This window comes from Staurois parvus, unplaced genomic scaffold (assembly GCF_062004578.1).
Source record: "Staurois parvus isolate SC_StPar_1 unplaced genomic scaffold, SC_StPar_1.0 ptg000380l, whole genome shotgun sequence".
In the NCBI taxonomy this organism is placed as follows: Eukaryota; Metazoa; Chordata; class Amphibia; order Anura; family Ranidae; genus Staurois; species Staurois parvus.
This window is the reverse complement of record NW_028318176.1, coordinates 2,146,392-2,157,501: the sequence shown is the minus strand read 5'-3', so window position 1 is coordinate 2,157,501 and position 11,110 is coordinate 2,146,392. Positions and strand designations below refer to the sequence as shown.

General features: G+C 52.4%; 1 protein-coding gene across 1 annotated transcript; it reads right to left on the bottom strand.

Annotated features, from left to right (window-relative positions):
- Positions 1 to 939: 939 nt before the first annotated feature.
- Positions 940 to 5,866, bottom strand: LOC149455999 (uncharacterized). The gene is made up of 7 exons (XM_089685572.1): positions 4,638 to 5,866; positions 4,402 to 4,517; positions 3,808 to 3,975; positions 3,598 to 3,721; positions 3,006 to 3,481; positions 2,760 to 2,898; positions 940 to 2,533 (listed from the first exon to the last, which is right to left on the bottom strand). The coding sequence occupies exons 1-7, from the start codon at positions 4,663 to 4,665 to the stop codon at positions 1,158 to 1,160; spliced, it is 2,427 nt and encodes an 808-aa protein (XP_089541698.1). The 5' UTR covers positions 4,666 to 5,866; the 3' UTR covers positions 940 to 1,157.
- Positions 5,867 to 11,110: the final 5,244 nt, after the last annotated feature.

Below are 11,110 nucleotides of genomic sequence, written 5' to 3'. Positions count from 1 at the left end.
ACAGGAACCGTCGTCTACCGTATCCCAACCATCCCTCAATCGGAGGAGGGCAGGAACCGTCATCTACCGTATCCCAACCATCCCCCAACTGGAGGAGGGCAGGAACCATCATCTACCGTATCCCAACCATCCCCCAATTGGAGGACAGGAACTGTCTTCTACCGTATGCCGACCATCCCCCAACTGGAGGACACGAACCGTCATCTACCGTACCCCAACCATCCCCACACTGGAGGACAGGAACCGTCATCTACCGTATCGCAACCATCCCCCAACTGGAGGACAGGAACCGTCGTCTACCGTATCCCGACCATCCCCCAACTGGAGGACAGGAACCGTCGTCTACCGTATCCCAACCATCCCTCAACTGGAGGAAGACAGGAACCATCATCTACCGTATCCCAACCATACCCCAACTGAAGGAGGGCAGGAACCATCATCTACTGTATTCCAACCATCCCCCAATTGGAGGACAGGAACCGTCTTCTACAATATCCCGACCATCCCCCAACTGGAGGACACGAACCGTCATCTACCGTATCCCAACCATCCCCACACTGGAGGACAGGAACCGTCATCTACCGTATCCAAACCATCCCCCAACTGGAGGAGGACAGGAACCTTCATCTACCGTATCCCGACAATCCCCCAACTGGAGGAGGACAGGAACCTTCATCTACCGTATCCCGACAATCCCCCAACTGGAGGAGGACAGGAACCGTTATCTACCATATCCTGACCATCCCCCAACTGGAGGACAGGAACAGTTGTCTACCATATCCCGATCATCCCCCAACTGGAGGAGGACATGAATTGTTGCTTACAGTCTTCATGGTATCTGGTCGAATACGATGTCACAGATATATTACTCGTCATTGAGAAAGAACATATTGCGTACTTTATTGTTCCAATTTTTCCAGAATAAAAACAAAAAACAGCTTTGTAAAAAAAATTTAAATAAAACTTTATTTTCTCCAAGGCCTTCTCAGCTCTCCTCCAGACAGGAAAATTACTTCTCCCCAGTATGAGACCTTTGAGGTCTTGTAGGGTGGGCCTTCTGTGAAAAACATTTTCCGCACTCAGAACAGAAATGTTCCCCCCCCCCGTTTGAGATCTCTGATGTGTGTAAATTTGTGATTTACAAAGAATTTCCCACACTAAGAACACGAAAACGGCTTCTCCCCTGTGTGAGATCTCTGATGTTGGGAAAGATTGCACCTAAAGGAAAAACATTTCCCGCACTCAGCACAGGAATACGGCTTCACCCCTGTGTGAGATCTCTGATGTAAGGAAAGGTAGGACTTACTCGAAAAACATTTCCCGCACTCAGGACAGGAAAATGGTTTCTCACCTGTGTGAGACCTTTCATGCTCATTAAGAGCGTGTTTAAAACGAAAACACTTCCCGCACTCAAGACAGGAATACGGTTTCTCACCTGTGTGAGATCTTTTATGCTCGATAAGATGGGCATTAAAACTGAAACATTTCCCACACTCAGTACAGGAATGGGGCTTCTCACCTGTGTGAGTTCTTTCATGCTCATTAAGAGCGTATTTAAAACGGAAACATTTCCCACACTCAGGACATGAATACGGTTTTTCCCCTGTGTGATATCTTTTATGCTCATTAAGTTTGGATTTAAAAGGGAAACATTTCCCGCACTCAGGACAGGAATGTGGCTTCTCACCTGTGTGAGACCTCTGATGAATGGTAAGATTGGACTTTTTTGAAAAACATTTCCCGCACTCAGGACAGGAATGCAGCTTCTTGCTTGCATGAGATCTCTGATGTAAGGAAAGATGGGCATTCTTTAAAAAACATTTTCCACACTCCGGGCAGGGATACGGCTTCTCCAGCTTGTGAGATCTCTGATGTTTGGAAAGATTGGACTTTTGTGAAAAACATTTCCCGCACTCAGGGCAAGAATGTGGCTTCTCCCCCGTGTGGAGCCTCTGATGTATTTTAAGATTGGACTTATGTGAAAAACATTTCCCGCACTCAGGGCAAGAATACGGCTTTTCACCTGTGTGGAGCCTCTGATGTATTTGAAGATTGGGCTTATGAGAAAAACATTTTCCGCACTGAGGGCAGGAATACGGCTTCTCCCCCGTGTGAGATCTCCTATGCTCATTAAGATTGGATTTAGAATGGAAACCCTTCCCGCACTCGTTACAGGAGAACCTCTTCCCTGTTGGAAGGCCGGCCCGGTCCCACACAGTCTGAGGTTCCTCAGGATACAAGGAACCCAATGGTCCATCTACACTGGGTGGTGCCAGATGGACATTGTTGGTTGAAGGGTTTTCTCCTGGACAATACAGGGACATAGTGAGGTCTTCTCCTGGACTATATTGGGACATAGTGGGGTCTTCTCCTGGACAATGTTGGAAAGGAGTCGGGTTTTCTCCTGGACAATGTTGGAAGGGAGCCGTGTTTTCTCCTGGACTATACTGTGTGATGTCCTCATCTTCTACTTTCCAGTCTGGAGACAAAGTGAGACAATCCTCTGAGGTTTTCCTCATCTCCGGGCCATGGACTAAAATACAAAGACAAAGAGGATTACTAGGAAGGAGCTGATTGGTTCCCCCAAACCAGGACTCCGCCCACATCAGGCAGCTTGGCCTCTGAGGAGTTTACAAGGTGAATAGTTCCTCTTGAGCTCCAGGCTCTTGTCAGACAGAGAGATCCAATGAGAAATTTATCATCTGGACCAATCAGTGAGCAGAATGGGTGGAGGAATGGATTTAGTGTTCATGACCCACCTGTGCTGATCTCTGTAGGAGTGTCCTCCTCTATAAATGTCCCCGTTATTCCATCCTCCTCCATAGACTGCTGATCATCCCTCACATACGCCTCTTCTTCTGATTTCACCTCAAATTCTATATCGATTGGATCTCCACTCTACATCAAGAGAAGGAGAGAAAATATCATCTGTTAAATATAATCTACAATGATGTGAGAGCTGACACATCACTTCCACAAGTCCATGTTCTAGATGTCCCACCTACCTGATGATGGTGAGGAACAGTGTGACATTCCTGTGTGGAATCCCGGGAATACAAAGGACGGGGACATCTCTCTGGTGGGTTCCTGTAGCTGGATGACTCCACCATGATGTCCTGGGTCAGATCTTTGTGTCCTTCTGGAATCTCTGACTCCTCCATCACCCCATCCTCATCATCCTGCTCCTTTATCTCTTCTTTAATATTGACCTTTGTGGAACCCCGGGAATACAGAGGACGGGGACATCTCTCTGGTGGGTTTCCATGACTGGATCCATCTACCTGATGATGGTGAGGGATGGTGTGACCTTCCTGTGTGGAATCCCTGGAATACAGAGGACATGGACATCTCTCTGGTGGGTTCCCATGACTGGATCCATCTACCTGATGATGGTGAGGGATGGTGTGACCTTCCTGTGTGGAATCCTGGGAAAACAGAGGACGGGGACATCTCTCTGGTGGGTTCCCATGACTGGATCCATCTGTAGGAAACACACACACTGACTGAATCCATTGTTTCTATGTGTTTATCAGATGATGGGGGATCTAAGTGGACCTTCCGTACTGCTCTCTCCTTTCCAATAAAGTCTCCTCTTACCCGGTGATGTGAGGGGCGGCTGATGGTCCATCATGATGTCCTTGTAGAGGTCCTTGTGTCCTTCTAAATACTCCCACTCCTCCATGGAGAAATAGACAGTGACACCCTGACACCTTATAGGAACCTGACACACACAATGATACAGTCACCATCCAGACACATCCCTTGTCTGTTACTGGAGAATGTCCCAGAATTCCCGGCACCGCTCACCTCTCCTGTCAGCAGATGGACCATCGTGGTGGTCAGTTCCAGAATTTTCTGCTCTTTGTTCCTCTCAGGTATCGGAGAATGAGGGGGAGGCACCATGGTGGGGCTCTGGGTCCTGCTCCATCCTCCTGAGATTGGCTCCCCACTAGACTTCTTCACTACAACATAATCCTACAGATCAGGAGAAAGAAAAACCGATATCAATCATCTGACATCATCTACATGTCTACAAGAAGAACATGGTCTATTGGCCAGACTAGACCAGAGTGATGTCATGTGACCTCCCAGAATCCTCTTTTCCTCTCAGGTCTATGTGATGTCATGTGACCGCCCAGAATCCTCCTCACCTCTCTGGTCAGGTCTGTGTTTTATTAATAGTGATAAGAGTAATGTCATGTGACCTCCCAGAATCCTCCTCACCTCTCCGGTCAGGTCTGTGTGATGTAATGTGACCTCCCAGAATCCTCCTCACCTCTCCGGTCAGGTCTGTGTGATGTCATGTGACCTCCCAGAATCCTCCTCACCTCTCCAGTCAGGTCTGTGTTTTATTAATAGAGATGAGAGTGATGTCATGTGACCTCCCAGAATCCTCCTCACCTCTCTGGTCAGCAGGTAGATGATCTCCAGGGTGAGGTTTAGTATCCTCTCAGTCATGTGACTCCGGTCCTCCTCCATCCTCATTGGTCTATACAGGTCTCCTTGTAGATGGATAACTTTGGGAGATGAAAGTAAGAATGATTTGGATGTGGGTATGTGTGTGTGTGGGGGAGGGACACTGAAGAACTACGGCCCCATAGGAACACATTTAGTTTGGACAGATTAGTGTTTCTTACATCTTGGAGGTCCCAGGACCCTCTTCATCTGCCGGACGTCTGTTGGGTTTGGTTGGGTTCTGAACTGGTTTGTAGCTGAATTAGAACTCTCAGAACAAATGCTCAGCAATGAGTGAAGGAATGTCCTTCTTTATTTTATATTCCAGAAGAAGTCACGTGACCTGATCATGTGACTGCTGTGACAGCCAATCACAGATGTCATAGGATCCAAATGTCTACCTCCCAGTATCTAGAAGTTCTAAAACAGCCAGGAGGCAGTAGGAGCCCCTCAGCTCCTCTACTTCCCTCAGCTCCTCTACCTCCCTCAGATCCCTCAGCTCCTCTACCTCCATCAGACCCCTCAGCTCCTCTACTCCCCTCAGCTCCTCTACTCCCCTCAGACCCCTCGGTATGTCCTCCGTCTGACACCAATGATGGAACATATTCTTCATGGCTGGCTGGGGGATGTTTTCTTCCTCCTGACCAGCAATGTAAGGGTCTCTATGCTCCATACTCCTGACCAGCAATGTAAGGGTCTCTATGCTCCATACTCCTGACCCCGGCACTCCATCATTGTGTTGGCTGCATAGTGTAATGATTGCCCATTGGCTGCCTGTGTAGCGCAATCATCGCCCTCTGTAGGCCATGTATGGTCAGGATGGTCATTGTCTTGTCTGTTTATTGTCAGCGCTGCTTGTTAGAGGATCATATTACTAGAATGTATCTCCACAATGAGGAGAATGTTCCGGCCCTGAAAGTGGGGGAATGTTCTGCCCCTGAAGGGGTTAATCTGGGTTCCCACACTATATATGTGTGCATCATCATCTGCTGGAGATAAAAGACATCACAGTGACTATGGAGGAAGAGGATGGATGTGACGGTGGAGGAAGAGGACAGACGTAATGATGGAGGAAGAGGACGGGCGTAATGATGGAGGAAGAGGACGGGCGTAATGATGGAGGAAGAGGACGAACGGGACGGTGGAGAAAGAGGACGGGCGTGAAGGTGGAGAGAGAGGACGGGCGTGAAGGTGGAGAGAGAGGACGGGCGTGAAGGTGGAGGGAGAGGACGGGCGTGACGGTGGAGGGAGAGGGCGGGCGTGACGGTGGAGGGAGAGGGCGGGCGTGACGGTGGAGGAAGGGGACGGGCGTGACGGTGGAGGAAGGGGACGGGCTTGACGGTGGAGGAAGGGGACGGGCGTGACATTGGAGGAAGAGGACAGACATGACGGAGGGTTACTGGGTATAAATATAAAATTAGATCTTATTACCTCCTCTCCTGCCACTTCCAGCAATGTGCCCTCTCTACTTCCTCAGCTCACCTCTCACCCCCGAACTTCCTATTTATACCAGACATCACTTCCTGTTTGTAGCTGACATCACTTCCTGTCTTCCATAGAGACTTCCTGTCTGGGTAGAAGTGAGATCACCTCTTGTGGAGCTCAGAGGAACTGCAGCCCTGAGAGCCATCTGGTAGTGTGACCCCGGCCTTGTGCTGGGTGTGTATGGACTGTACGTCTCTTGCACCCTTCTAGTCAGTTTGGGGGATGCAGTCTCCAATTGTTAGGGCTGAGTAGCAGCCTGGGTGTGATAGCTAGCAGGGGTCAAAGTGTGATCAGAGCTGAGACCAGACCACTGGATGTTCCCCCTGCTCTAAGACTTTGGAGAAAGATCTAGAAGCAGTGGGCAGATCTGAGGAGTGGCTGGTCTGTGCTCTTAGAGGATCCTGGCAAAGCCCCAACAGGAGGCTTGGGAAGCGGACAGGACAGCTGGAGAGAGGAGCCTGGGAGGGGGCCCAGATGGAGAGGAAGTGAGGCTGCAGAGAGGAGCGTGGGAGGGGGCCCAGATGGAGAGGAAGTGAGGTTTGACAAAAGAAGGAGCCTGGGAGGGGGCCCAGACAGAGAGGGAGTGAGGCTGGAGACAGGAGCCTGGGAGGGGGCCCAGATGGAGAGGGAGTGAGGCTGAGAGAGGAGCCTGGGAGGGGGCCCAGATGGAGAGGGAGTGAGGCTGAGAGAGGAGCCTGGGAGGGGGCCCAGATGGAGAGGCAGTGAGGCTGGAGAGAGAAGCCTGGGAGGGGGCCCAGATGGAGAGGGAGTGAGGCTGGAGATGTGAGCCCGGGAGTGAGCCCAGATGGAGAGGGAGTGAGGCTGAGAGAGGAGCCTGGGAGGGGGCCCAGATGGAGAGGGAGTGAGGCTGAGAGAGGAGCCTGGGAGGGGGCCCAGATGGAGAGGGAGTGAGGCTGAGAGAGGAGCCTGGGAGGGGGCCCAGATGGAGAGGCAGTGAGGCTGGAGAGAGGAGCCTGGGAGGGGGCCCAGATGGAGAGGCAGTGAGGCTGGAGAGAGAAGCCTGGGAGGGGGCCCAGATGGAGAGGAAGTGAGGCTGGAGATGGGAGCCCGGGAGTGAGCCCAGATGGAGAGGGAGTGAGGCTGAGAGAGGAGCCTGGGAGGGGGCCTGGATGGAGAGGAAGCAAGGCTGAAGAGAGGAGCCTGGGAAGGGACCCAGATGCAGAGGAAGTGAGGCTGGAGAGGAGCCTGGGAGGGGGCCCAGATGGAGAGGGAGTGAGGCTGGAGAGAGAAGCTTGGGAGGGGGCCCAGATGGAGAGGCAGTGAAGCTGGAGAGAGGAGTCTGGGAGGGGGCCCAGATGAAGAGGAAGCAAGGCTGGAGAGAGGAGCCTGGGAGGGGGCCCAGATGGAGAGGAAGTGAGGCTGGAGAGAGGAGCCTAGGAAGGGGCCCGGATCGAGAGTGAGGCTAGAGAGGAGCCTGGGAGGGGGCCCAGATGGAGAGGGGCTCACCTACAGGTGGAAGAGCTTGGAAGAAGGAAAGCTTGGGACTTCACCGGCCCCCAGAGCGAGGTCCACTGGTGCAGCAGGGAAGGAGCGGCCCAGCTAGAAGGCCTGGTAGCCGTCACCGACCCACCAGCAGCACAGAAGGACTGAGTGAGAAGACCTGCACCCCCCGGGGCCAGATAGGGGAAGGAGCACTCTGGGGGGAAACTGGATTACCATCTACCTGGGACTGTCTTCTTTTAAAGTGACAGGCACGGGATCCCCTGCTCAGGGATTCACCCAGAACTGCTGGATTAGGAGGATCTGGGGTCTGGAGTGGCACAAGCGGAGATGCTGGCTAGCTCTCCAAGAAGGTTTTTGTGTAAAGACTTGTACATAGTTCAGCAAGATTGTCCTCAGTTACTGTTCCACTGTCACCCCTCCAAATTACCCCCACACTACATCCTTCCCAAATTCCTCCTCCAGCGCAAATCCCCTCTTCCAATACAAACCCCCCAGCAGATCCCCCGCATCCTATTAGCTCCCATTTCCCTCTCTATGTCTCAGCGATTCTCCTCTATCCTATTACCTCCCAGTCCCAGATGCAGTCCCCTATATCCTCCATAAGAGGCGCTACAGAAGCCCCTCCAGGTCCTCAGTGTAGAGCTAACTAACCTATTTATGGGCCGAGGTGCGCACTGATAGGTGACACGTGTATGACAATCAATGTTTTTGTGTGTAGGCACCCCCGACCATGTATTTGCCTTCATTCATGTGTATATGGGGGGGGACATCTCACATCTTAGAGGAGACAAAAAGATGTGATGATTGTTTGGTGACAGGTTCTCTTTGAGACCTCCGGGGTCCCTGATGTCTCCCCTGTCCTCCTGTGAAGCTGATGGACCTCTGATGTCTCCCCTGTCCTCCTGTGAAGCTGATGGGCATCTGATGTCTCCCCTGCCCTCATGTGAAGCTGACGGGCATCTGATGTCTCCTCTGCCCTCATGTGAAGCTGACGGGCCTCTGATGTCTCCCCTGCCCTCCTGTGAAGCTGATGGACCTCTGATGTCTCCCCTGCCCTCCTGTGAAACTGATGGACCTCTGATGTCTCCCCTGCCCTCCTGTGAAACTGACGAGCCTCTGATGTCTCCCCTGCCCTCCTGTGAAACTGATGGGCTCCGATGTCTCCCCTGCCCTCCTGTGAAACTGACGGGCCTCTGATGTCTCCCCTGCCCTCCTGTGAAGCTGATGAGCCTCTGATGTCTCCCCTGCCCTCCTGTGAAGCTGATGGACCTTTGATGTCTCCCCTGCCCTCCTGTGAAGCTGATGAGCCTCTGATGTCTCCCCTGCCCACTTGTGAAGCTGATGGGCCTTTGATGTCTCCCCTGCCCTCCTGTGAAACTGATGGACCTCTGATGTTTCCTCTGCCCTGCTGTGAAGCTGATGGACCTCTGATGCCTCCCCTGTCCTCCTGTGAAGCTGATGGACCTCTGATGTCTCCCCTGCCCTCCTGTGAAGCTGATGGGCCTCTGATGCCTCCCCTGTCCTCCTGTGAAGCTGATGGGCCTCTGATGCCTCCCCTGTCCTCCTGTGAAGCTGATGGACCTCTGATGTCTCCCCTGCCCTCCTGTGAAGCTGATGGGCCTTTGATGTCTCCCCTGTCCTCATTTGAAGCTGATGGACCTCTAATATCTCCCCTGTCCTCCTGTGAAGCTGATGGACCTCTGATGTCTCCCCTGCCGGTATGTTTTTTTGGTGGGCCCCATGTAGTTTTTTTTATTTGTACATTTTATTTACATTCACCCGTCAACCAGGAAATCCCGGTTGGCAACTGATTGGTCCAGAAGGGAGATGTCACTAGTTGTTGGGGATCCTGCGACCACTGAATCCGTATCAAGCAGCTGGAGCGGGAAGCTCCAACGTTTAGCAGTATTCGCAATACGGCAGCTGGAGATTCGACTCGGCTAAATAACCCCCCCCCCCAACAGGCTGAATCCTATTTAAACATGGGTTCGTTCCAAGTGGTCCGTTTATTGGTCCCTTGCATTGGTGACCGATGGGAGAAGGACCCCCTTATATCAGTGGTCAGTGTAGTGGTCCCTTACATTGGTGACCTATGGGAGAAGGACCCCTTATATCTGTGGTCAGTGTAGTGGTCCCTTACATTGGTGACCGATGGGAGAAGGACCCCCTTATATCAGTGGTCAGTGCAGTGGTCCCTTACATTGGTGACCGATGGGAGAAGGACCCCCTTATATCAGTGGTCAGTGTAGCGGTCCCTTTCATTCGTGACCGATAGTAGAAGGACCCTCTTATAGCAGTGGTCATTCTTCTATGGAGAAGTAAAAGTTGTCACTGTCCTATGCCTGGTCTGAAGTCATTCAGAGGGGTGCATGGTGGGTCCTGACGTATGGAAGAACAGGGTCAGTAAAGCACATGTGGGGGGGGGGGGGTGAAGCAAGGCCACTACTAAAGGGTTACTGGGCGAGACCAGCGAGAACAGAAATGCAGTTGCTATGGGTAACCAATACCTAGTGTGAAGAACAAAGCAGCCGGTCATAGGCATGGTACGTGGTGTAGGTGACAGGTCCTCCAGTAGTGAGGGGATTGGTGTTCTGGTTCCCTCCTTATCGGTCAGTTCCCCAAAGGAGTCTGGGACCTAGCCCAAGGTATGCAGACCTCATGTATCTGGCAAAATGGCACAGGAGAGCCGAAGGAGTTGGCTAAGTGCACACATGAGTTCCATGCTAGGTGCATGGCGGGATACCATTCTGTCACTGGGAGCGAGGTGGCAGAAGGACACTAGACTAGTGGACAGGGCATGGGCTCGATGTCTGAGGAAGGTCTCTCCTACAGCTCTGGCTCGGGGGCCGCCGGTAGCCACACGGCAGGATATAAGTGCCGGGGATCGGTCCAGTAGTCTGTGTGGGCAGCAGGCGTCATCAGGCAGAACAGGCTGGTGGCCGATGAGCTGGCACAGAGCTTGGCTGGCAGTAGACCGTGGATCTGCAGCAGTAAGCAGGACCCAGATGTGAGCTCGCTGGCCTGAAGAGCCGTAGCAGGTTGGATGAGGAGGAAGCAGGTCAGACAAGCCGGGCAGATCAGGCATCAATGAGAGACAGCAGGATAGTCAGTCACAAGCCAAGTCAGCAACGGGAGGAGAAGAGGAGGCAGAATCTAGAGACAAGCCGAGGTCAGGGCAGGGAACAGCCAAAACGGAGGTCAGGAGCAAGCTGGGTCAGGATCGAGGAATCTGGAACGAACACACAGAATCTGTAGACCAACCTGCAATGTGCCAATACTGCCAAATGTTTCTATAGATGGTTTGGTGCCAGCACTGGTGATGGGAGCCTGCCTGGCTGTGCGAGTGTGCATGTGTGTGCACGCTCCTATGCCCATGTTTGGGCACATCTGCCCAGCCTGAGCATGCACATATGTATGTGCCGAGAAGCTTCATATGTGCTACGGGCAACACTTCCCTGACGTGTCCCTCAGAAATGCAACATACATGAAGCTCATAAGACACTTCTCTACTGAGAGACAGGAACCGATCTAATCTCAAGCAACCCCTAGAACCCTTCGGAGGAACCCCTAGAACCCTTTAGAGGACCCCTGGCTGAGAAAGACTGGACTAGGCAGTCATATATTTCTGTCCCCATTGGTGAGAGTGGCGGTGACCCCTCTATGAGGACATACAGTCCATACACACCCAGCAAAAGGCCGGGGTCAC

What these genes read in the sequence shown, in the direction of transcription:
- LOC149455999 (XM_089685572.1), bottom strand. Translation starts at nt 4,665, where the DNA reads ATGAAGAGGGTCCTGGGACCTCCAAGAT. An exon ending in TCCATCTGCTGACAGGAGAG is followed by an intron (nt 3,722 to 3,807) that starts GTGAGCGGTGCC and finishes TGTGTGTGTCAG; the next exon opens with GTTCCTATAAGGTGTCAGGG. An exon ending in GCCGCCCCTCACATCACCGG is followed by an intron (nt 3,482 to 3,597) that starts GTAAGAGGAGAC and finishes TGTTTCCTACAG; the next exon opens with ATGGATCCAGTCATGGGAAC.